This window comes from Mytilus galloprovincialis, chromosome 9 (assembly GCF_965363235.1).
Source record: "Mytilus galloprovincialis chromosome 9, xbMytGall1.hap1.1, whole genome shotgun sequence".
NCBI classification, from domain to species: Eukaryota; Metazoa; Mollusca; class Bivalvia; order Mytilida; family Mytilidae; genus Mytilus; species Mytilus galloprovincialis.
The window spans coordinates 58,988,650-59,013,650 of NC_134846.1; the positions used below are offsets into that span (position 1 = coordinate 58,988,650).

The 25,001-nt window shown below is 32.1% G+C and overlaps 1 protein-coding gene across 3 annotated transcripts in view; it reads right to left on the reverse strand.

The window, feature by feature from the left end:
- Positions 1–25,001, reverse strand: part of LOC143045437 (transient receptor potential cation channel subfamily M member-like 2) — a 67,298-nt gene that overhangs the window by 10,520 nt on the left and 31,777 nt on the right. For all 3 annotated transcript variants that reach the window (XM_076217930.1, XM_076217928.1, XM_076217929.1), the window contains exons 16-25: positions 22,481–22,627; positions 20,232–20,331; positions 16,055–16,280; positions 15,072–15,398; positions 14,170–14,310; positions 10,131–10,385; positions 8,190–8,364; positions 6,682–6,838; positions 3,569–3,756; positions 951–1,086 (exon numbers count right to left, since the gene is read on the reverse strand). In XM_076217930.1, coding sequence (XP_076074045.1) covers positions 951–1,086; positions 3,569–3,756; positions 6,682–6,838; positions 8,190–8,364; positions 10,131–10,385; positions 14,170–14,310; positions 15,072–15,398; positions 16,055–16,280; positions 20,232–20,331; positions 22,481–22,627 — 1,852 coding nt within the window. The remainder of the gene's footprint in view (positions 1–950; positions 1,087–3,568; positions 3,757–6,681; positions 6,839–8,189; positions 8,365–10,130; positions 10,386–14,169; positions 14,311–15,071; positions 15,399–16,054; positions 16,281–20,231; positions 20,332–22,480; positions 22,628–25,001) is intronic.

The following is a 25,001-nucleotide window of genomic DNA, read 5'->3' on the forward strand; positions in this document are numbered from 1 at the left end:
ACAGTGTTTTGTTTATCAACTCATAGATATAATTTTGTTATTGACTGTGACGTCATCCACTTTTTTCATGATTTACGCCTGTTTGAAATGGAATTTAGAATTAAAGTATAAGGAATGACTGTAATTTTTTTCAGTCTATTCAAAATAACATAAACAAGAGGCTCTCAAGAGCCTGAATCGCTCACCTTTATTTTTTGGTGTCCAATTTCAAATTAGTTTTTTATTTAAACAAATTGTGTAAAATTGTCCTGTAAAGGGCAAAAACTCTTTAAGGGATCAATAGACAATTTTGGTCATACAAAACTTATTTGTAGATCTTACTTTGCTGAACATATTTGCTGTTTACAGTTTATCCTTACCCTTAAAACTATTCAAGATAATAACCAAACACTGCAAAATTTTCTTAAAATTACCAATTTAGTGGCAGCAACCCAACAATGGGTTATTAGATTCATCTGCAAATTTTAGGGCTGATAGAACTTTACCTTATTAACACTTTAACCTCATGTCAGATTTGCTCTAACTGCTTTGGTTTTTGAAATATAAGCCAAAAACTGCATTTTACCCCCTATGTTCTATTCTTAGCAATGCCAGTCATGTTTTTTGACGAAATAGAAAATAAAACACAAACTTTATTCTAGATACACTAAGGATCATTCACCTTAAGTTTGGTTGGAATTAGTTTAGTACTTTCAGAGGAGAAGATGTTTGAAATAGTTTACACCAGACGGACGACAACAACAGCTGACGTTGACGGACGACCAGTGATGGCTAAAGCTCACCATTCCTTCAGAACGGTGAGCTAAAAATGTGGTGCACACTTAAAAATAAACCGCTATGTGGGTTATTCAGTGTGCACCACATTTTTGATGTTATTTCTTCATAGACAGAGAAAAAAAATGTAAGTCATTCCTTAAATACAAAACTAATTACAGAAGTAAGATGTATACCTATCTGATGTAGTAGACACCTGGAAGTTTAGATCATTATTCATCGCTTGCTTAGTATCATATATATAAGTCTCCATAGCCTCCTTTTCAAACAATCGTAATCTTACTTTGTCTTCCTCATCCTGCACTTCCAGTCCTATAAAAGTTTTTCATAATATAAATAGACGTTACGCAACTAACAATCAATCAATCAATCATAATATAAATTAGTAAATATTACTTTGTTAAATCTTAGTAAAGTTGTCACCTTTTTATTCAAGATATAAGAGGGAATTCATCTTTAAGTCAACTGATTCAAATGACAATGACTGATTGATGGTTCATCTGTGTAATGTCAGGAACAAATATATAAATTAATTTAAGACACATAATGGGAATATTCATAAAATAATGAAATGTAAAAAATGTAAAGGAGTAGGTCCGGTAAGGGCCAATTTCGGCCTCAATTTTCAAGTTCATCTAACGAAAGATTTTAGACACTTTCTAAACACTTAAGTGTCTATTTCAATTGATTCAATTAGTTTATGGGGAAGATTTTAACTTAATAAGTCATTTAAAACGGCCCGACTCAAGCTTAAATATGAACAAGAGTGCACACGCTGAAATGTCTCGCCTTCTATACTAATCACTGATATTATGTTGATAGTCCTTAGTATAAAGCTAAGCTTTATAACAACTGTCACATAAACTTAACATTAACCAAGATAACTAAACATAGACCAATGAACCTTGAAAATGAGGTCAAGGTCAGATGAACCATGCCAGGCAGACATGTACAGCTAACAATGCTTTTATACAACATATATAGTTGACTTATTACTTATATAGTTTAAGAAAAATAGACCAAAACACAAAAACTTAACACTGTGCAATGAACCGTGAAAATAAGGTCACGATCAAATAAAACCTGTGTGACTGACATAAAGATCATAAAATATTTCCATACACCAAATATAGTTGACCTATGGCATATAGTATTAGATAAAAACTTTGACCACTGAACCATGAAAATGAGGTCAAGGTCACATGACATCTGCCCGCTAGACATGTACACCTTACAATAGTTCCATACAACAAATATAGTAGACCTATTGCATATAGTATGAGAAAAACAGACCAAAACACAAAAATTTAACTTTGACCACTGAACCATGAAAATGTGGTCAAGGTCACATGACATCTGCCCGCTAGACATGTACACCTTACAATCGTTCCATACAACAAATATAGTAGACCTATTGCATATAGTATGAGAAAAACAGACCAAAACACAAAAATTTAACTATGACCACTGAACCATGAAAATGAGGTCAAGGTCACATGACATCTGCCCGCTAGACATGTACACCTTACAATCGTTCCATACAACAAATATAGTAGACCTATTGCATATAGTATGAGAAAAACAGACCAAAACACAAAAATTTAACTATGACCACTGAACCATGAAAATGAGGTCAAGGTCACATGACATCTGCCCGCTAGACATGTACACCTTACAATCGTTCCATACAACAAATATAGTAGACCTATTGTATATAGTATGAGAAAAACAGACCAAAACACAAAAATTTAACTTTGACCACTGAACCATGAAAATGAGGTCAAGGTCACATGACATCTGCCCGCTAGACATGTACACCTTACAATCGTTCCATACAACAAATATAGTAGATCTATTGCATATAGTATGAGAAAAACAGACCAAAACACAAAAATTTAACTATAACCACTTAACCATGAAAATGAGGTCAAGGTCAGATGACACGTGCCAGTTGGACATGTACACCTTACAGTCCTTCCATACACTGAATATACTAGCCCTATTGCTTATAGTATCTGAGATATGGACTTGACCACCAAAACTTAACCTTGTTCACTGATCCATGAAATGAGGTCGAGGTCAAGTGAAAACTGTCTGACAGACATGAGAACCTTGCAAGGTACGCACATATCAAATATAGTTATCCTATTACTTATAATAAGAGAGAATTCAACGCCGGATCACTATCCCTATGTCGAGCTTTCTGCAACAAAAGTTGCAGGCTCGACAAAAATATATCAAATATGCCAAAAATCATCACTTTTCAGATGGTTTTTGTCAAAAATGAAAGTGGCCGCATCCGTGTTCATCCTCAACCTTTATATATATTATGTATTATCATCAAATACAACTTACATTTCAATATTATGAATGAACACGAATGCGGACACTTTCATTTCAGACGGAAACCGTCTAAAATATAACTAAAATGCTACAATTGTGAAGATTTCAGTAATTTAACATGACTTAATGATGCTAGTACCCGATATATGTGCATTGTTTTGTCAAAAACAGCTCATATTTATGTAGCAGAAGCATTCTTCTTTGCAATAAATATCTAAACAATTACATTTTCACAATTTTCTAAAACTGCTATATTTTGAGGCCAAAAAGGGGTCTTACTGAACCTACTCCTTTGGAGTTGATTGGAAAAAAACCAAAATCGCTGTTTTTTTTATTCTACATAATTACTTTCTATCCCATGTAAAATTATTTGAAGTCAGAACTTAAAAATAGTCAAATATAATCATTTATCATCTAACTTTGTAACTCATTATATATACAATATACTAACTAAAATCATTATAATAATGCCACTTCCCACAGCATATCACTATCATATTTCTGACTATTCTGAATATATGATTCAGAATAATAAATGGTGGAACCAATGCTGGTCTGTCATAATACTCATACACCAGAGAAAACTTGTAAAACTTCCAAACTTGCTCAGATTTATCCTGGACCTTCTGAAATGTATCTCTGTAAAGACAACATAAATCAAGCTCAAATGGGTACTTTTATGTTTAAAATATAAAATATGAGAAAATGGCAGGAGTTAAGACATCGCATTTTACAAATTGTATCTAGGGTTGACGTCAATGCTGGACGTAGCCTTAGTAGCTCTATATATATGAAGTAACCGTTAAACTGTATGGTTGTTTTCTTTCTGATTAACAATAGTTGATATATCTGTTAGTACACAAAGTTCTTGAGGAAGACATGCCACCTTAACCTAACAGATAACTGTGACTCCTAGCTGGCCAGTCTTTGCTTGCTCTACCCATGCCACCTTAACCTAACAGATAACTGTGACTCCTAGCTGGCCAGTCTTTGCTTGCTCTACACATGCCACCTTAACCTAACAGATAACTGTGACTCCTAGCTGGCCAGTCTTTGCTTGCTCTACACATGCCACCTTAACCTAACAGATAACTGTGACTCCTTGCTGACCAGTCTCTTTTTGCTCTAACTCATAAATGTTGCATTCTTGGCAGAAAAGCAACTAGTAATCATTTTCTTTCTTTGATCTGACCAAGTCAGGAAGACATGCCACCTTAACCTAATACATAACTGTGACTCCTAGCTGGCCAGTCTTTGCTTGCTCTACACATGCCACCTTAACCTAACAGATAACTGTGACTCCTAGTTGGCCAGTCTTTGCTTGCTCTACACATGCCACCTTAACCTAACAGATAACTGTGACTCCTAGCTGGCCAGTCTTTGCTTACTCTACACATGCCACCTTAACCTAACAGATAACTGGGACTCCTAGCTGGCCAGTCTTTGCTTGCTCTACCCATGACACCTTAACCTAACAGATAACTGTGACTCCTAGCTGGCCAGTCTTTGCTTGCTCTACACATGCCACCTTAACCTAACAGATAACTGTGACTCCTAGCTGGCCAGTCTTTGCTTGCTCTACACATGCCACCTTAACCTAACAGATAACTGTGACTCCTAGCTGGCCAGTCTTTGCTTGCTCTACCCATGACACCTTAACCTAACAGATAACTGTGACTCCTAGCTGGCCAGTCTTTGCTTGCTCTACACATGCCACCTTAACCTAACAGATAACTGTGACTCCTAGCTGGCCAGTCTTTGCTTGCTCTACACATGCCACCTTAACCTAATACATAACTGTGACTCCTAGCTGGCCAGTCTCTTTTTGCTCTAACTCATAAATGCTGCATTCTTGGCAGAAAAGCAACTCGTAATCATTTTCTTTCTTTGATTTGACCAAGTCAGGAAGACATGCCACCTTAACCTAATACATAACTGTGACTCCTAGCTGGCCAGTCTTTGCTTGCTCTACCCATGACACCTTAACCTAACAGATAACTGTGACTCCTAGCTGGCCAGTCTTTGCTTGCTCTACACATGCCACCTTAACCTAACAGATAACTGTGACTCCTAGCTGGCCAGTCTTTGCTTGCTCTACACATGCCACCTTAACCTAACAGATAACTGTGACTCCTAGCTGGCCAGTCTTTGCTTGCTCTACCCATGACACCTTAACCTAACAGATAACTGTGACTCCTAGCTGGCCAGTCTTTGCTTGCTCTACACATGCCACCTTAACCTAACAGATAACTGTGACTCCTAGCTGGCCAGTCTTTGCTTGCTCTACACATGCCACCTTAACCTAACAGATAACTGTGACTCCTTGCTGGCCAGTCTCTTTTTGCTCTAACTCATAAATGCTGCATTCTTGGCAGAAAAGCAACTAGTAATCATTTTCTTTCTTTGATCTGACCAAGTCAGGAAGACATGCCACCTTAACCTAATACATAACTGTGACTACTATCTGGCCAGTCTTTGTTTGCTCTAACTCATAAATGCTGAGTTCTTGGCAGAAAAGCAACAAGTACTAATTTTCTTTCTTTCATTTGACCAAGTCTAGGATCAAACTAAGGACCTATAATACTTTATGAGAGCACGATACCACAAGACCATTGAGGGTTAAGGGTTTATATAGATATTTGGTAGACATAGACTTAAAAGTAACACTTAACTTATAAGACCAGCATCCCTTTCAAATATATCTCAATTCAGATAACTGATAGATCAAAGTGCTATCTTAAAGTTTACAATTTACAGATAATATATCATCATTAAAACAAAGCCATAATTTTATCTAAGATTACAGCAAAATGACTTAAGTGCGTAGTTGAAAGTAATATCTGTGGCTTGCGTACTTGTTAGCTGAACCGTGAAATCATTTTAAGGTTAACTATACTATACCCTCCTTTCGGAGTAGTCTTGTCTTCAAGGTAGATAGATTGGTTATCTGCTGGACTATTCTACTCTTAAAGAAAGGTAGTATACCTAACCTTATAATGACTTCATGGTTCAACTAGCAAGCAAGCTAACCAAAGACATTACCTTTACCTACACACTCATTTTGCTGTAATAAAACCACAATAATGGAAACTATAATATCTGGTATCAAAGTGATACCATATTGCAAAGATCTTTCGGCAATCTTTACCAAAATTGAGAAGATCTTTTGGTAATCTTTACCAAAAAAATATGTACGTAATACCATGTGGCTTTTAGAGCAAAATCCAACATGAGACACTTATATAATTCTAAGAGCTCTGTTCAAGGCATTATATTGGTTGAGGATTGATATGGTGTGTGATATTGAAAAGGCCATATTATCAGAACATATACTGCAAGAAAAAGTTTTTCACATGAAATGGCTTCATACAGATTTAGGGTTTGATAAAGCATATGACTGATATTGATGGCATGATGTCATACAAATTAGGAATGTGAAAAATCATCATAAATCCTTTGCAATCATACCTGATGTCAATTTCATCACTGATACAGCACAATTGCCATTGATTATACACATACATTACTTATATTTACTGCTAAGTATATTATAAACATACTTACGAGAACATGGCAATCAACAGATTAACCAATAAGATATTTGTCAGCACCATATAAATAGCTAAGAGTAAAGGCACAATGGCATTCTTTTCAGGACATCTAGTCATCGTTCCATTGAGGTATAAGGCAGGATCACTTGTACATGATGATGGCTCTTCTCCTAGTTGAATAAAATAAAATAAACATTCTCATTATCATAGGGCAAAAATGTCTTTAAACATATTGTTAAAACAAATTATTTTTTCATATAAAACATGTTTGTTTTTGCTGCTGTTAAGTATGTAAAATTTCAGGTAGCATTCAAAAGATCCACCTGCCCTAAGTAAGGAATCTGATGTACAGTAGTTGTCGTCTGTTTATGTAGTTCATACATGTTTCACATTTTTAAATAGATTGGACTGTTGGTTTTCCCGTTTGAATGGTTTTACACTAGTAATTTATGGGCCCCTTATAGCTTGCTGTTTGGTGTGAGCCAAGGATCGGTGTTGAAGACCAAACCTTGACCTATAATGGTTTACTTTTATAAATTGTTACTTGGATGGAGAGTTGTCTCATTGGCACTCATACCACATCTTCCTATATCTATATATGAGCTTTTTGAGTCATATATAACTTTTATACAGTAAACTTTACCATTCACTGTAGTATTTTTCAGTACTTCTAGATACCAGTTCACTGTAGTATTTTTCAGTACTTCTAGATACCAGTACATTCTTAAAGCCATAAAGAAAGCTTTTCTCACTGTTCCTATTCGACTTATGCCAGAAAAAACAGCATGTTTGACATTAAAATTCAATAAAATAAATGGAGAATGTTTCCATGGGACACAGATAATGCCTCTGCTTGCATATATTATAAAGGTACTTAACTCTAGCACAATAAAGGTGACATCACCCAAAATAAAAGATGATCTGAGTTTTGAGCTAATAAATTAAGCATTATGTTAAAGTTTCATAATATTTGGTTGAGACAAACTTTTAAAGTAAGTTAATTGAAAGAAAAAAAATCAGCAATTTTTCAATTTGTACTGTGCTTTGTAGTAATAAGCAATGTGTATAAGATCATAACCTTTGCTAAAGGCAAACTAAAGTTAGAGAACAGAAACGAAAAATTCAGCGATTTTTCCATTTGTAAAGGGCATAACGCTAGAACGGTTAAAGTGACGCCACCAAAATTCAAACTTGATCTGTGTTTTGTGGTAATAAGCATTGTGTATAAGTTTCATAACATTTGTTTGAGGCAAACTAAAGTTAAAGAACAGAAAACGAAAAATTCAGCAATTTTTAAGTTTATAAAGGGGCATAACTCATTAACGGAAAAGTCATTCCAGCTTATTTCCACCTTCATCTGTGTTTTGATGTAATAACCGTTGGGTAAAGTTTTGAAATATTTGGTCAAGGAAAACTAAAGTTAGAACTCGTAAACCAATATTGGAGACATTGCACTAAATGGACATATTAATCTACAAAACTAATCAATAGAAAACAGTAAAAACAACAAAATCAACTAACCTTCGATGTTTTCTATGAAAAGTTCCCCATACATCTGCCAATATGGTAGGTAAACAATATCCTTGAGTAGACTCCAGGTCTGTGGAGCATTGGGAAATAAGTTGGCTTGATAGGTCACCCCAAAACTAAACACAAATACTGCTAATATCAAAAAGAAAAACTGTAAATCTGTGATCTGAAAAAAAGTAAAAAAACATGAAATGAACAGAAATCTATTGTCATACCAACATTGAAAAAAATATATCAAATATTGTTGAAAAGCTATTTCCATCTCATTTCAATTTTGTCTGTGAACATAGAGTAATTTCAGAAATTTTTGCCATGTTTTTATTATTGTGAAAATTGCAATGGAATAAGTTGAGCAAAAGCAAAGCATTTTCCATTTTGATAGCATTATTTGTCAGCCAAATTTGAATCCGGGTCCGTTCGCGCCCATTCACGTTCGCACCCACTCATGTTCGCCCCCTTTCACTTTCGCACCCTACATGTTCGCACCCAAAGTCTGTTCGCACCCTACATGTTCACGCCCAATTTTAATTGGTTTTGTGTTTAATAACTTTGTAATCAAGTTTTGGCAAGTAGTATTCTTATAAGTATAATTGTCCTCAAAATAAAGTGAGACAGCGTTTTTTTTTTTTTTTTTTTGTGTTGAATAAATCTTAATCATGTTTTGGATAGTGTATCGTTAAAAAAAATAATAACCCTTTCTAAATGAATTGGGATTCTGTCAACGTTTCATTTTGTGTTGAATAACTCTTAATCATGTTTTGGTTAGTGTATTGCTATATTTTATTGTTTCATAGTTTCAGATCAAAGGTACCAAGCTGTTAAAAACAATTAATAAATTATCTTTTGTGTTTTACAAGTTTAAAATCTTCAATCTTTTACTCATACCAAGCTATAAATAAATTCAGTATTTACACGAAAGCAATTAAAAACAACAATCATGATTTTCCAATTATTCAACTGGAATTTGAATTAAAATTGGGCGCGAACGTGTAGAGTGCGAACGGACCTTGGGTGCGAACGTGCGAGGTGCGAACGTGTAGGGTGCGAAAGTATATTGGGCGCGAACGGACCTGATACCGCCAAATTTCCAGAAATAAATACAATTAATCTATAAAATTGAGAATGGAAATGGGGAATGTGTCAAAGAGACAACAACCCGCCCAAATAAAAACAACAGCAGAGGGTCACCAACAGGTCTTCAATGTAGCGAGAAATTCCTGCACCCGGAGGCGTCCTTCAGCTGGCCCCTAAACAAATATATACTAGTCCAGTGACATGTTTGTCTATTTTTCAACAATTGCGATAATAAATGCAAGCCAAAATTTCTGAATTAACTGTAAACATATTTAAACAAGTTATTTAAGATTCCCTCCTGCCTTCCACTAATAGGAAACCTGTTTCTCGATAAATAAACCAAATTATGCAAATAAATCTTCAACAATAACTTAAAATTGAACAATTTAGCAGGTGAACTATGATAAAATAAAAGTTTCATAATTAAATGACCTGAATTAATTGAACCACTTCCACAATACAGCAAACTGATTGGCAAATTTTAGTTAGTAAACTTTTTAAACTAAAGTCAAATAAAGATTAAATATCATAGTATTATCTTTCAGTGCAGTTCCCACTAACACCTACAGGACTTCTTATAAAAAATTTGGATCTACATATTTAGCTTCCATGACAATATAAAGCAAATACTGTGGATTCATTTATTTTCGTGGGTTCCAATTTTCGTGGATCAAGGAAAACTTTAATTCGTGTTCGTGGATATATAATTTCATGGTTTTGCCTAAGACTGCATACAAGCGTATACAAAATTTGCTTTTCGTTGCACATTTAAATTTTTGGTTCATCTGTAACCACGAAACCCATGAAAATTGGTATCCAATGAATAATAATGAATCCACAGTATAAAAAAATACATACCATTTTCCTGATCATAATCACTTTTGGTCCAATATTTTTCTCTACAAAAAAGAACTGCATTGACCTCATGATATACATGGCTAAGGTTATACTGTAGGTCATCCTAGCCCAAAGAAAGTCCTCCTTTGACAGGGAGAACCTCATAATAAATGATGACAAAAACAATATGTACATGACAAAGTCAAATTTGTTCCATACACTACCCCACCAACTGCGTAGTTTGTACAATAGGGATAACTGTTCTTTCATCAGTATCTGAAGAGAAAACAAAAATGCATTTCAATAAGGTAATATTCTACAAATTCTATTTTTGACTTTAAGGTGGCTCAATGGCAATACATTTTGCACTGCATTGGAGGTTATACATATTTACATATCTCTACCATGCAGACAAAAACAGCTTTCGGTAAAGAATATAAACTTGAATACTGAGTATTTGATCAATTAAAAATGTTGAATCATTTGCTTTTTGCTATTAAACTCGAGAGCATTTCATTAATTTTCATTCTTGATGATGAAGAAGAACAATCTATAATCAAATTTGGTGAAATTTATTATTATAAGTTCTAATTTCATACATTTGCTTTAAAAGGGAATTATCTAGTCTAACTCATCCATTTTAATTTTGGTTTTCCTACTAGGATCACTTTATCAATTGAGAAATTTGAGCAAAATCTTACATTGATTTTTTTATATTCAGTTTAAATATGTCACAACTCTATTTTTGCTTATATTTCAATCTAAATGCTTTCATGCTATTTTTTTTAATCTTCAAAATCCTTTGACCCCCTTATCTTTTTTCTCAAAAATGATTTCCTGACATAAACTTTAAAGATATGGAAAAACAAGTTGACCAGGACATAATTGCTTCCTTATGATATCCTGGTACATGTATCAGAATTCAGTAAACAGGAAGTTGATAGACAATGGATGCACATCATACAGTACAGCCTCATGAAGCTTGATACCAAATATCAAGAAGCACTGATTTAAAGTCTACAGCAGTGAATGTGAAAACACATCACACAGTAAAACATGCTTACATAAAACATTGTAACAAAATTTCAGAAGGTTCTGATTTGTAATTCTAGAGAAAACTGTAAAAAAAATATTTTTGGGACTACACAACAACCTAGGGACAGATAAAGGGAAGAAACAACTGAAACACAAACATATATAACCAATTTACCTCTTTGGAGCAGGAGAAAACATAGGTTTTTCTGACAAAAGTTCTTATATCCTTGAGGAACCTTAAATCTATAGTGAAAATTTATCAATAATAAACCATAATACACTCCTCTGTAAAGAAGAAACCCTTCACATTATTATTGATAATGTGAAAAGTGTTTTCTACGTAAATTAAATCAAGTTTTAATTTAATTTTAAATCATAATTGACAATTGTTTTTGCTGAAAAGTAATTAAATAATGAAGATAGCTGTTATGGAATTTTGATTTCTTTATAATATTAGTTCTGAGCTTATGATTAATAGCCAGGTGTTAATTAAAAACACAGGTAAAGAGATTAGCGATCATTAGCCAATAGCTCCCTGAGGCATTAATATAGTTATTAGGAGGGACCTCAGGATTATAACACTTTACTGGAGTGGCAGTTTAATTACAGGAAATTGATAAAAAAAACCAAAAAGATGTTCAAAATGGCGATTTTGAAACTCGATCTTAACGAAATGACCGAAATTATTTCTGTTGAAAAATAAAATTTGTCCTAAATCCCAATTACTCGTTTAGGACAAAATACTTTCAGTTTAGGACAAGACTGGCAAATATGACCATTTCCGGACCCTTGGACTACAATATCAAGTGTCATAAAACAAGCTACAGCATTGAGGTCATTTTAGCTTTTTTGCAATAAGGAAAAAATTACAATAATTTATGTTCTTTTACATATAAATCATGATTTTTTTAAAAGACACTAAATAATTGACTAATATGATTTGATTATAATATTTTCACATCATTTTCTTTTTTCAAAGATATGCCATTTTTAACCTGATTTCCAAAGAAAAATATTGGTTATTAATTTGATGAAGTACAGCAGATAAGTGTAGCAGCTGAGAGGACATGAAGGTCGTCAGGCAGGTTGCTGCTAAACAGTGTCCTTGCATTAACTTGAAAACACTTCAACAAAATCATTTCAAATTTAGATATTTTGTTTTTATGTGAATAAAGGTCGAATTTGATTTTCAAGATTTTCGATTTTATCTTTGTTGAGTTCTATTATAGACCTTTATAAGTAGCGAAAAGTTATACTTAGATTGGTTTTGGCCTTTTCATTTCTGGACCCTTTTTACTTGATCTTATTAATGAAATCAGATTTGCAAATCTGGTTTGCTGTCAATCTGACAGCCTCTTGTAGTCTTTATTCTTAGAAATGCACAAAAATATATAGTTTAATATATAGAGGCTAACACAGAACTTGCAATCCCTACCTTAAACCTTGTAAGCTAAGAATAACATATGGATTGTGGCTAGCAAACAGACACTGGCTTTTGATTATAGAACACAGATACATTTTAATTGTTATTCCTTAAATATCAATTCATTGATTCAAAAGTGATTAAAACATTAAAAGTTGTCAACATCAACAATATATCATCTACCATCAAAAAGAGACTATTAAACAATAATGTTGTTCAGATTACCATGTGGATTGTTGACACATTGCTGTAAATAAAAGCAGGCATTCTTTTATAGTATCAGCCATTCATATTTCATTTTCTTCTATCAGAAGTACATTTATAGATTACAATCAAAGTGGACATAGGTGTGGGTATCTAATTACAGTTTCACATGTAAAATTGAATTTATACTATTATCTATAATTGTCCAATATAGCATTTATTACAAAAAACAACAGTAATTTTTGATCCAACTGCATAACCTAGAAGATGAAATGAAATAATTTTCCTAGGCCATGCTTTCTCCATACTCAAACAATGAATATTTCAATGTTAAAAATACTGATGATTGAGAAAGAACAGATTAATAGTAGCAAAATATAACTAGATGTATTAACTACAGATATCTGGCTTGAATCATATCATTACCGATTCATGTTCAACTTTGATGTAACGACAACATAAAATCTATATTGAAAAGGAACAGAAGTTAAATACATTAAGTTTTTATTATTACTAGGTTAAGAAAATAGGATTTGATTTTACATAAAGAGTCATAACTCTAGCATGTTGAAAGTGATGCCATGGTAATAAGCATTGTATACAAGTGTCATAACATTTGGTTGAGGCAAACTTAAGTGAGAGAACAGAAACGAAAATTTAAGCAATTTTTCCGTTTGTAAAAGGACATAACTCTAGAAAGGTAAAATGGACACTACCAAAACTCAAACTTGATCTGTATTTTGTGAAAATAAGCATTGTGTATAAGTGTCATAAAATTTGGTTGTGTCAGACTAAAGTGAGGGAATGGAAACAAAAAATATAGTATATTTTTCCATTTATAAAGGGGCATAACTCTAGAATGTTAAACGAGAAGCCACCAAAATTCTAACTTGATCTGTATTTTGTTGTAATCTTTGGTTCAGGCAAACTAAAGTTCGAAAAAAGAAACCAATTTTTGGAAGTACAGCACAGGCTGATGTACAAATGACAGATGGACAAGTGTAAATTTTAATGCCCCTCTGCAGGGGCATAAAACTAAAGAATAGAAAATAACAGGGTGCAAAAATATAAAGTATAAAATAAAGAATGGAAATGAGGAATGTGTAAAAGAAACAACAACACAACCATAGAGCAGACAACAGCTAAAGGCCACCAAAGGGTCTTCAATGCAGCTTGAAACTCCCGCACCCTGAGGAGTCCTTCAGCTGCCCCTTAAACAAATATGTATACTAGTTCAATGATAATGGCCGTCATACCAAACTCTTACAGGCAAAATTTATAAAAAATAGAGAAAAATGGCATGAAAAAATAAAGAATACAAAACTGAAGGACCCTGTATCTTGCCCCTTATTCATGGTATTGACAATTTTCTTAAAGTTGTTTTACAAGTTAAAGTACCTGTCTGACTTCCTCTGTCACCATAGAGACTGTCCACCCCCAAGTAATATACTCATACACAGATATTCCACCGTCATCTATAGCATGTAAATCTGTCAGCACAAACAAGGTAAATATTCCTATAAACACCAGGTAGGAAATCTGAAAGACGCAAAGATTAATTTTCATTCATTATTTTTATAGCATGTAAATCTGTCAGTACAAACAATGCAGATATTCATATAAACGCAAGGTAGGAAATCTGAAAGACGCAAAGATTAATGTTAATTGATTATTTGTAACATGTTTATCTGTCAGCACAAACAATGTGAATATTCCTATAAACACAAGGTTGGGAATCAGAAAGAGGCAAAGTATATGTTAATTATTTTTCGCATGTAAATCTGTCAGTACAAACTATGTGAATATTCCTATAAACACAAGTTACGAAATCTGAAAGTGGCAAAGATTTAAGTTCTACCTTCATGGATAGCATGTAAATCTGTCAGCACAAACTATGTGAATATTCCTATAAACATAAGTTACGAAATCTTAAAGTGGCAAAGATTTAAGTTCTACCCTCATTGATAGTATGTAAATCTGTCAGCACAAACTATGTGCATATTCCTATAAACATAAGTTACGAAATCATAAAGTGGCAAAGATTTAAGTTCTACCCTCATTGATAGTATGTAAATCTGTCAGCACAAACAATGTTAATATTCCTATATAAAACACAAACTAAAAGGAAACTAAAAGAGGCAAAAATTAATGTTACAAATTATGTAAGTTATCAATAGAACCCTTAATACTTTTTTTTAAATGAAAGCCTTCATAAGGCACATAAGTGCAAAAATAAAATCATAATCTGTTCTAACATACTTTTTGCAAAGTAAACTCATAAAAAGCATTGTACACCTTACCAAATAGATCCAGAATTTAGTGACTGGTGCTGTGTAGAAGTAATAAATAGCATAAGGTATGCTGATTGTGTCCTCAGTATTTCCACAGGCACACATGGCAACTTTGTAAAATTTTCCATATTTTTTAGGCTTTAATTCTTGCTCTGTAAAGTCTATTGTGTTTTCAGGTGTCACTTTATTTGTCGTGGCATGAGGATCTTCTGAAATGGCCATACATTCTTCCTCTATTATCTCTTCTTCCTCCCTTTCTTGATCTTCACCAGGAGCTTTACTGGTAATAAACTTAATCGCAGGGATCAGGAACGGTATAAAAATGCTGATAATAATCTGCAAATAAGAAAATTGTAAAATTAAAGTTTCAAGAAGTTACCTCCAACAATAGTTTTGATTCAACAATTTTAAATTTGCATAGTCACTTAAAAATCTCCAGTTTTGAGGCCCGAACTCCAGCTGAAAATTTTCAAATCTCAAGTTGTTACAAGACAAATCTGCACATATATGATAGTGGTTCCAAAAACCATGAAAAAATTATGAAACCTTAATAAGTAATGTTTTTGGTAAATTTTGAATGATGACACGATATGAAATGACAAATTAACAGCAAACCAGATTTTCAATATTTTCAGAGTAATTTAAGTTTGTTGAACTTAAAAAAAGCAGATAGTATGAATGAAATTGATGTATTCTGATGTATGGCTTTTAGGTCTTTTTGACATGTCATACTCTGCCCCTCTTTCAAACCTTCAAAGATCATGTCCTGACAAGCAAAAGTAAAAAAAGTCAATACCAACTTTAACCTTCATTTTGTCAACAGTAACAATATATTTAGATTTGAAATACATTGATTAACGGGTTCATAAGTAATTACACAGAAATTGTTGGAAGCTGCCAGCCACCTGCCTGCCAGCTAGCATGCCATACTTCATGATTTGAAAAAGAAGATTTTTCATTTGGAAAACTGTTTAAAATCATCTATAATATACCTTCATGTTAGATGTATAAAGAGCCATTCTACCCTTCCAGATACTGTTGAGTTTGGCCATACATGCTGTTTGTCCCATGAAATCCATCATCTCATTAGCATCAGCTAGTGTAAATTGTGTGGTATTACCATACTGTTCTACTGTCTGGACTAGCATAGATGTGGCTAAATATCGGTTCTGTATATAACACTCTGTTATCAAACTACATGCTAGACCCTCATAAAACCTAAAAAAGACCCATGACCTCTTTAGAATGCCATATGTTATTCACTTTAAGTTTAGTTAAGACTTAAAAACCAACATAAGAAACAATTGACAATGATATGGGTTCACAAGTCAGTTTCAATTTGGTAATCATTAAATATATAAATCACTCATCATAATTAGTAAGGTAACAGCATCATTTTACTCTTTTCTGTACAATTTGTTGTGCTGTGTCTGCTTTGTTGATCTGAACTGGATGTGAACAATGACATTTTTTTGTGGATAGTTTCATCATACTTTCTCAAATAATTTGAAGTTACTGCCTATTATTGAAATTTGTGCAGTTTGTTGCACCATGTTCTCTTTAAGCAGGTTGTATAACTTGGACAACAAATCCTGTGCTGTGTTTAGAAATAGTTTTATCTCTTTTATTCTAAAATTAATCAATTGGGTTTCGAAAATTTTTCTCAGCCAATGTTAATGTAATCCACAAGTTACCACATTCTTTAAAATTATTATTCAAATTTTGAACCCATTGATTGATTGATTGATTGATGTTTAACGCCACTTCAAGAATTATTGTCTATTTTCAAGAGGTAAGTTTTTTTTTTTTTTTAATTTTTATTATTTTCAAGATTTACAACAAATACAACACATCAAACATACATACAGTAATATTAGCGATAGATTTGAATATGTATTTATTTATGACAATAAACATTGTTGTAAATTAATTTTTTCTATTTATATGAAAAAAAAAGAAGCAAGAAAATACAGAAGAAAATATAATTAGAGTTAAATGTTTATGTACCACTGTGTGGCACTTGAGAATTTTAAAGAATTTTATAAAAAAAAAAGAAAAAAAAAGGAAGAGGTTAAAAAAATATCCTGTAAGATTTTCAGTACATAATAATTGTGCTATTAGATACAATAATATTTTATGTTAGTTTTGACAATAAATATAGATTGTAAAAACAAATGACAAATTGAATTATAAAAATAATACTTTAAATGCATTCCACATGGTATCAAAGTGTTTTTGTCTCTTATTTTTGACTGCCATTATTTTTTCTAAATTGTACATATATTTTAACTTTTCTTTAATGGCACTGACTGAAAGATCTTTTGAAAAACATCTACTGTTGTATATATATTGTTTCATGTATAGAAAAATCAAATTATATGGGTCACCTTTTCGAACTTTTGATATATCTCCAAAAATAAAATTCAACTTATTCAATGGCAGGCTTACCCCACCAGATAAGAACCAATAATCTACATCTTGTAAAAAATTTTGGATAATCTCACAATTCCACAGAATATGTTCAACAGTTTCATCTTCTAATTTACAAAAAGTACATAGAGGGTTATCGATAAGTTTGATTTTACATAAAAATTTATTTGTGGCAAGAATTCTATGGTTGATTCTGTACTGAAGCCACTGTAGTTTTGTATTGACAGTGACTGTAAAAGGTAGTTTGAATATATGTTTCCAAATAAGATCTTCACCTAATATTTCACTCCACTTCAGTTGTCCTGTTGGAGTCACCTTGTTACTTATGAGTATTTTGTACATATCTTTAGTACCTTTTCTACTTTTAAAAAAGACTTGTAAGCAAGCTGGAATAAATGGACAACATAACTTATATGAACCTTTTTTGTAATTGTTTGCTGCTTTTTTAATAGCAGAAATAACACTCATGTAATTCAGAAAATTTACATTGATATCATAACATTGCTGTAACAATTCTAATGAAATAAAACATCCATGTTCATCTATTACATCATTAACATATTGTAAACCATGATTAAACCAATGTTGATAAAAAACAGGTTTATTACCAATTCTGATCATATTGTTAAACCAAATAGGACTTGATAAAAAATATTCATAGTCCATATTTCTTTCTTTATCAGTAATCATTTCCCATGCTCTGAATACATCTTTCCAAAAACTGTTTTTGATATATAAACTAGCTTGTTTGATATACTGAACACCACAATTAAAAAGTTTATTTTTATCAATATCAGACATCAAAATACTTTGCCACTTATTATCTCTCTGAAAAATCCTTCTTATCCATGATGATTTTAGTGCCATGGTAAAACTATAAAGATCTATCATTTTTAATCCTCCCTCCAAATATTCTTTAATCAATATGTCCTTCTTCACTCTATGAATAGGAGAATTCCATACAAAAGAATAAAAAATGTCATTAATTTTTTGGAATACACTGTTTGAAGGATTAGGCAAAGACGTAATAAGGTGGTTTAAAATAGGTAAAACAAGAGTTTTTATCACAGTTATTCTACCTATTACTGTAAGGTTTCTTTTTGACCATTGTTTTATTATGTTCTTAATCTGTATAATTTTATCATTATAGTTGATGTTGACAATATTGTCCAAGTCCACATCAAAATTTATCCCAAGTAGTTTAAAAGTTGTCTCCCCCCATGAAAGGTTAACGTCGGGACATAAAATTTCCTTGCTATACTTTTTACTTCCAAACCAAATTACTTGTGTTTTCTCAAAATTTATATTTAAACCAGATATTTTTGCAAACCATTCCAATTCAGATAAGGATTCATATAAAGATTTTTCACTACCATCTAAAATCAATGAAGTGTCATCGGCAAACTGTGACAACTTATGCTCAACTTGAGTTACTTCAATACCACTAATTTCCTTATTTCCTCTTATCTTTAGTGCAAGAATCTCAGCACAAAGGATGAAAAGATAAGGTGAAAGGGGGTCACCTTGTCGGCAGCCTCGACCTATGTTAAAAAATTCAGAAAGGTTACCCCCTTGTATAACTGCAGACTTGATATTATTATAAAAAGCTTTTATCCAGTTGATAATTGATTCCCCAAAATTAAAGAACTCTAAAACATTTAGCAAAAAATCCCAAGAAATAGAATCAAAAGCCTTTTCGAAATCAATTAACAACAAGAGTCCAGGTATTTCTTGATCTTCTGTGTATTGCATGATATCATATAAAAGCCTTATATTTTCTCCTATGTACCTCCCACTGATAAAACCAGTCTGATCAAGATTAATAAGTTTGTCAAGGACAGTCTTAAATCTGTTTGCAATTACTGCTGACCCAATTTTATAGACAGTGTTTAAAAGTGAAATAGGACGCCAATTTTTCAAAAAATGACGTGGTTTATTTCCTTTTGGCAGGCAAGTAATAATTCCTTGCTTTTGTGTTACTGACAATTCTCCCTGTTCTGAACCATAATTTAAAGATTCAACCACAAAAAAATGGAGATCTTTCCAAAAAAATTTAAAAAATTCAGTAGAAAAGCCATCAGAGCCAGGAGTTTTATTATTTTTCATATTTTTTAATGCCTGTCCAGCCTCTTTGACTGTGATTTTACCCTCCAAGCTCTCCTTCTCACCATTAGAAAGTATTGGAACATTTACATTTTTAAGATCTTCTTTCAGATCAGCTACTGAACTTGAGTTATCTCTCTTCTTATATAAATTTTCATAGAAAAGTTTTACTTCTTTTAAAATTTTGTTCTGATCAGTAAGTATTTCCCCATTATCTCTTTCAATTTTTGGTATAATTTTACTCATAAAATTTTTTGACTCCAGTCCACAAAAATAATTTGTTGGTTTTTCACCTTCCTCTATCCATTGAACACGTGATCTGACTATTTTACCCTTTAATTTTTTAATACGTAATTGCTCAAGTTCAATTTTTTTGCTCTCAAGTTTAGTTATTGAAAGTTCGTCAACATTCTCCTCTAACTGTATAATTTCATTTCGTAAAGTTGTAAGAGGTAAGTTTTTATTGGTGGAGGAAGCTGGTACACCCTTGGACAATTTAAGACTATTCAACATTCACATCAAGGAAATACATAATTTGAATGCAATCTTGAATAACTGAGAAGCCATTCAAATAATGCAAGGCAGTACTTGAATGACTTAAGCACCATTTCAATAATCCATATACAAGATAGTTACTTAGAATTTTCCATGTATGACAGGCTAAGCTCCATATCTTCATCAGAATCTGCTATATTTGATAAAGCTTTGGCTAAAGCACTGGCCATCAGAGCTGAACCTAAAAAAAAACATTGCCTTTTAGAAATTTCTGTACATATACTATAAGAATATTATGAACATACAATACAGAAGAAGGGAAGATAAAATACTTTGAATTCATTATTATTATTATTAGCTATAGTGGGATACCAATTTTTGTAAAATTTCAATCTAATTAAAATTAGTTCCCAGCACTTGCTCTAATTGTTTCCCACGCGCGACATATTAACAACAAGGAGCCAGTGCGGAGAAGTAATTTTTATTAGATTGGTAAAATTTAAATGTCCAACAAACATACCTGCCAACTTTCACGATTTAGGCGTGTACTACACGATTTTGACCCTTTGTCACGATTGCACGATCGTGATCGTGAAAAAAAGCTATAAAACACGATTTTGTGAAAATTTACACGAAAAATTTCATTGTTCCCGATTTTGAACTGTGTTCAAGAGAGACAATCGTGTTAGCCAATCAAATTCAGTGTTTCTTGTGATCAATTAATAAGCCAATCAAAAACGTTTTCTCTCAAGATTATTCTAACATGCTAGATTTTGAACTTGTGTTGTAGAATTTTAAAATCTTGAACATGGGTGATTTTTCACCTTCAATGAGGTTCTTACACAGATTAAGAATAAAAGCATGGCTGATTGACAAAATTCAATGATGCAGTACTACCATAAAGATAATAAATAGTAGTTTATTCACTAATTTATTGACATTACACTTGCTTTAACATATGTTATTTATCTATTCAATTACATTACCAAATCATTAAAGTACAATGTACTATTCTTTATTTTTTACAAGGACCAAACAATCAGGTAAATGGGGGACTGTCCCTAAGACAAGGGTCATTTGACTATAATAAAAAATAAATTAGAATTTTTTTTTTACTTGAAAATGGGAAAATTCATTATATTTGGAAAAACTTTTCTAAATGAGGATTAGGATTCCAATTTTTTTTAGGTCTCAGAACATTTCAAAATTATTGTACATGCGTTGACCATATAATACCAGATAGATCATAAGATGTATACATTTGTAGTTCTTTGGGAAAATTTCTTCAGATAGTATGAATATGTGCTCATTTGTTAAAAAGTGGGTTTTAATGGCCTTACATTGAGGGGTTACCCCTAGCATGTCACCCCTAGGTGTTATTCCCAACTTTATAAAGGTCCTTCTTTGTGCATAATTTTGAATTGGAAAAGCCAACAATCATTTAATATCTTTACACATGAAAATAAATCCTGGTCTTATAGCTACATATTCATATTTTCTATTGATATAATAACTAGAATCATGCAAATATCCTTAAGAAAAAGGCTTGTAAGCTCATCATACAAATATGACACCTTTTCTAGACCACAAAACAGCACGCGCAAAATACGTCGCAAAGAACTTAACCTTTGAAATTGTTGTCGCGCACTAAAACCCCCATGGGCACTTTCAAAAGTTGGCAGGTATGAACAAAGAACATGTTCTCTATAGACTTGTGTGCAGATTTTAACAAAACCTCGTATTTCAGCCATGTTGACTTATTTCAGATCTTTTCTTGCTGAGCATTTATATATTTATAATTTCTGCAATCTGATGCTATACTTTTATCATATATATCCACTTGAGGGTCGGGCAAGTAAGCACAAAGTCTCAGTGTTAATCATATTTTAGAGGAATGGCTAGCTTATTGTCAGATAACAAATAATTCAAGTATTTGAAGTCAAAACCATAAGCAGCATAACATATTGAAACTACTTTTTGTCACTTTACTTAACAGAGTGCAGAAATTCTACATATAACAAGCTATTGTTTCATTTTTCACAATGTATTTTGTATAGATAATGTGTGCGCCGCACAGTACAGTCTATTTAAAATATGCTATCTTTTTTGTAATAGAAAGAGTTATGCGCCACACAGAACATTAAAATACAAAATATACATGGAATTAATTAAATTCAGAAATTATTGCGAGGTTTTCATTATTGCGAAAAAATGCGACAGAGTTGTAAACGCAATAATTTAAACTCGCATTTTGAAATATTTTATATGAATTAAACATAAAAATCAAAATCCCATTTAAGTCAGAAATGACAAAATCGCAATAATAAATGCACACAATAATTTCTGAATTTACAGTAGCCTGTTACATGTAAAACAATAAACTAACTTACATGTATAATCTCTTCCACGTTTCCAGAAAAGCATTGCTATATCTTTCCTATTCATCATTACTGCCCATAGGAATAATTCTTTGTCTGGATTATCAAAATAAATCTTCATTCTAGATCTTCTTTTGGAAAACGCCATATGTTTTCTATCTGTAAAAGTTAGCAAAGAAATTTAAAAAAAACAACAACAAAAATGTAAAATCCTGTAGATAGTATTTATATAATATTTCTTTATCAAAGTCGAAAGTACTACTACATTTTTTTCCATTTGTATTCTGATTTTCATCTATTTTAAGGTGTTGCATTTGCAAAACTTTGTCACAGCATTTACTGTTGAACATTAAAACAAAATTTCAGCTGCTGAAGATAGAAAAAGATCTTATGCCAATGATTATGAATACATCTGACTGTTATCCTATTACAGGTTGAAAACAAGAATGTGTCCAAAGTACACGGATGCCCCACTCGCACTATCCTTTTCCATGTTCCATGGACCGTGAAATTGGGTAATAATCTAATTTGGTATTAAAATTAGAAAGATTATACTATAGGGAACATATGTACTAAGTTTCAAGTTGATTGGACTTCAATTTTATCAAAAACTACCTTGACCAAAAACTTTAACCTGAAACTCCCACTTTCATTTTCTATGTTTAGTGGACCGTGAAATTGGGGTCAAAAGTCTAATTTGGCTTCAAAATTAAAAAGATTATATCATAAGCAACAAGTTTACTAAGTTTCAAGTTGATTGAACTTCAACTTCACCAAAAGCTACCTTGACCAAAAACTTTAACCTGAACGGACAGACGCACAGACGAACGGAGCCACAGACCAGAAAACATAATGCCCCTCTACTATCGTAGGTGGGGCATAAAAATCTCTTCAAAAGATCTGTAGCTGTTTAGAATTTATGCAGTTATTTTATTTTGTATTGGACTGTTCCAAAATCTATCAAAGTCTTACACATGTACATGTAACAGGCTATTATTTGAACTTGGAATTATTTTTAATTATGGAATTTGCATAATTTCTTGTGTTTAAAATTTGTAATAAATTCCATGTTTATTTGGTATTATAATCTTTTGAGCAGTTGATAACACTTTCCATAAAATGTATTTTGGTTACATAGTGTTGTGCGCGGCACAGTACATTCTATTGAAAATAAACTATTTTCTTTGTTATAGAAAGTGTTGTGCACAGCAAAGAACATTCAGTACACAATAAACATTGAATTTATTAAAAATTTCAATAACAAGAAAACAAGCAAATTCCATAATTAACCAGGTGCTCCGCAGGGCGCAGCTTTATACGACCGCAGAGGTCGAACCCTGAACAGTTGGGGCAAGTATGGACAAAACATTCAAGCGTGATACAGCTCTGAATTTGGATTGTGATCAAATTTTTGACATTACATGGTGTTTTTTTACACAAAACAAATGTCAAGATTTTACAAATCAATTAAAGATTTCTTCTTCAAACTTTTTAAATCTAAAATTAAATAGTTGATCATGACACAGCATAGGTTTCTGACACAGAACGAATGTGGTCTAATGAACTTAAAAGTTTTTTTTTGCCTTTGAGCAATTCACTATGCTGTTGAATATTAATCCTCTCAAAAAAATGTTTGAAGAAATTTTCTTTTTATTTATGAAATCTGAAATGAGAAAAATTTAACCCCCCCCCCCCTTTTTTCACATCCCCATTTCCCTTTTTCCAAAACTGATATCAATTCAAATTTCTAATGGAGTTTGCAACAATAACTACTCTTTTAAATACATCATAAAATATTAAAATGTAAAATAAAGTGCTTGTTATCACTGAATGGTAAAGATTGGTTGGTAGTAAAAGTGAATATACATTGTTTATTGTATAAAACAATAAAAAAAACTTCATCAGCAACATTTTATATTGGCAAATTTCCAATGAAGTTATTTACATAAAGTTATTGGCAAATAAAAATAGAAAATGACATCATAGTCATGTCTGGCAAATGTCCAACATACACAGTAACATTATCTAAAAACATTTTAGATAAGATAAGGAAAAAAAGCTTCATCAGCAACATTTTATATTGGCAAATTTCCAATGAAGTCATTTACATAAAGTTATTGGCAAATAAAAATAGAAAATGACATCATAGTCATGTCTGGCAAATTTCCAACATATATTATCAACTACTATTCTATACAAAGAAAGATAACTCCAATTGAAAATTAATTGCTATTACACAATATTGTGCAATTAGATATTTCTTGCTATTGTGCAATACTGTGCAATTGAAAATTTCTTGCTATTGCACAATATTTCATATGGAATCCTGATTTGGACCAACTTGAAAACTGGGCCCATAATCAAAAATCAAAGTACATATTTAGATAAAGCATATCAAATAAGCCCAAGAATTTAATTTTTGTTAAAATCAAACTTAGTTTAATTTTGGACCCTTTGGACCTTAATGTAGACCAATTTGAAAACTGGACCAAAAATTAAGAATCTACATACACAGTTAGATTTTGCATATCAA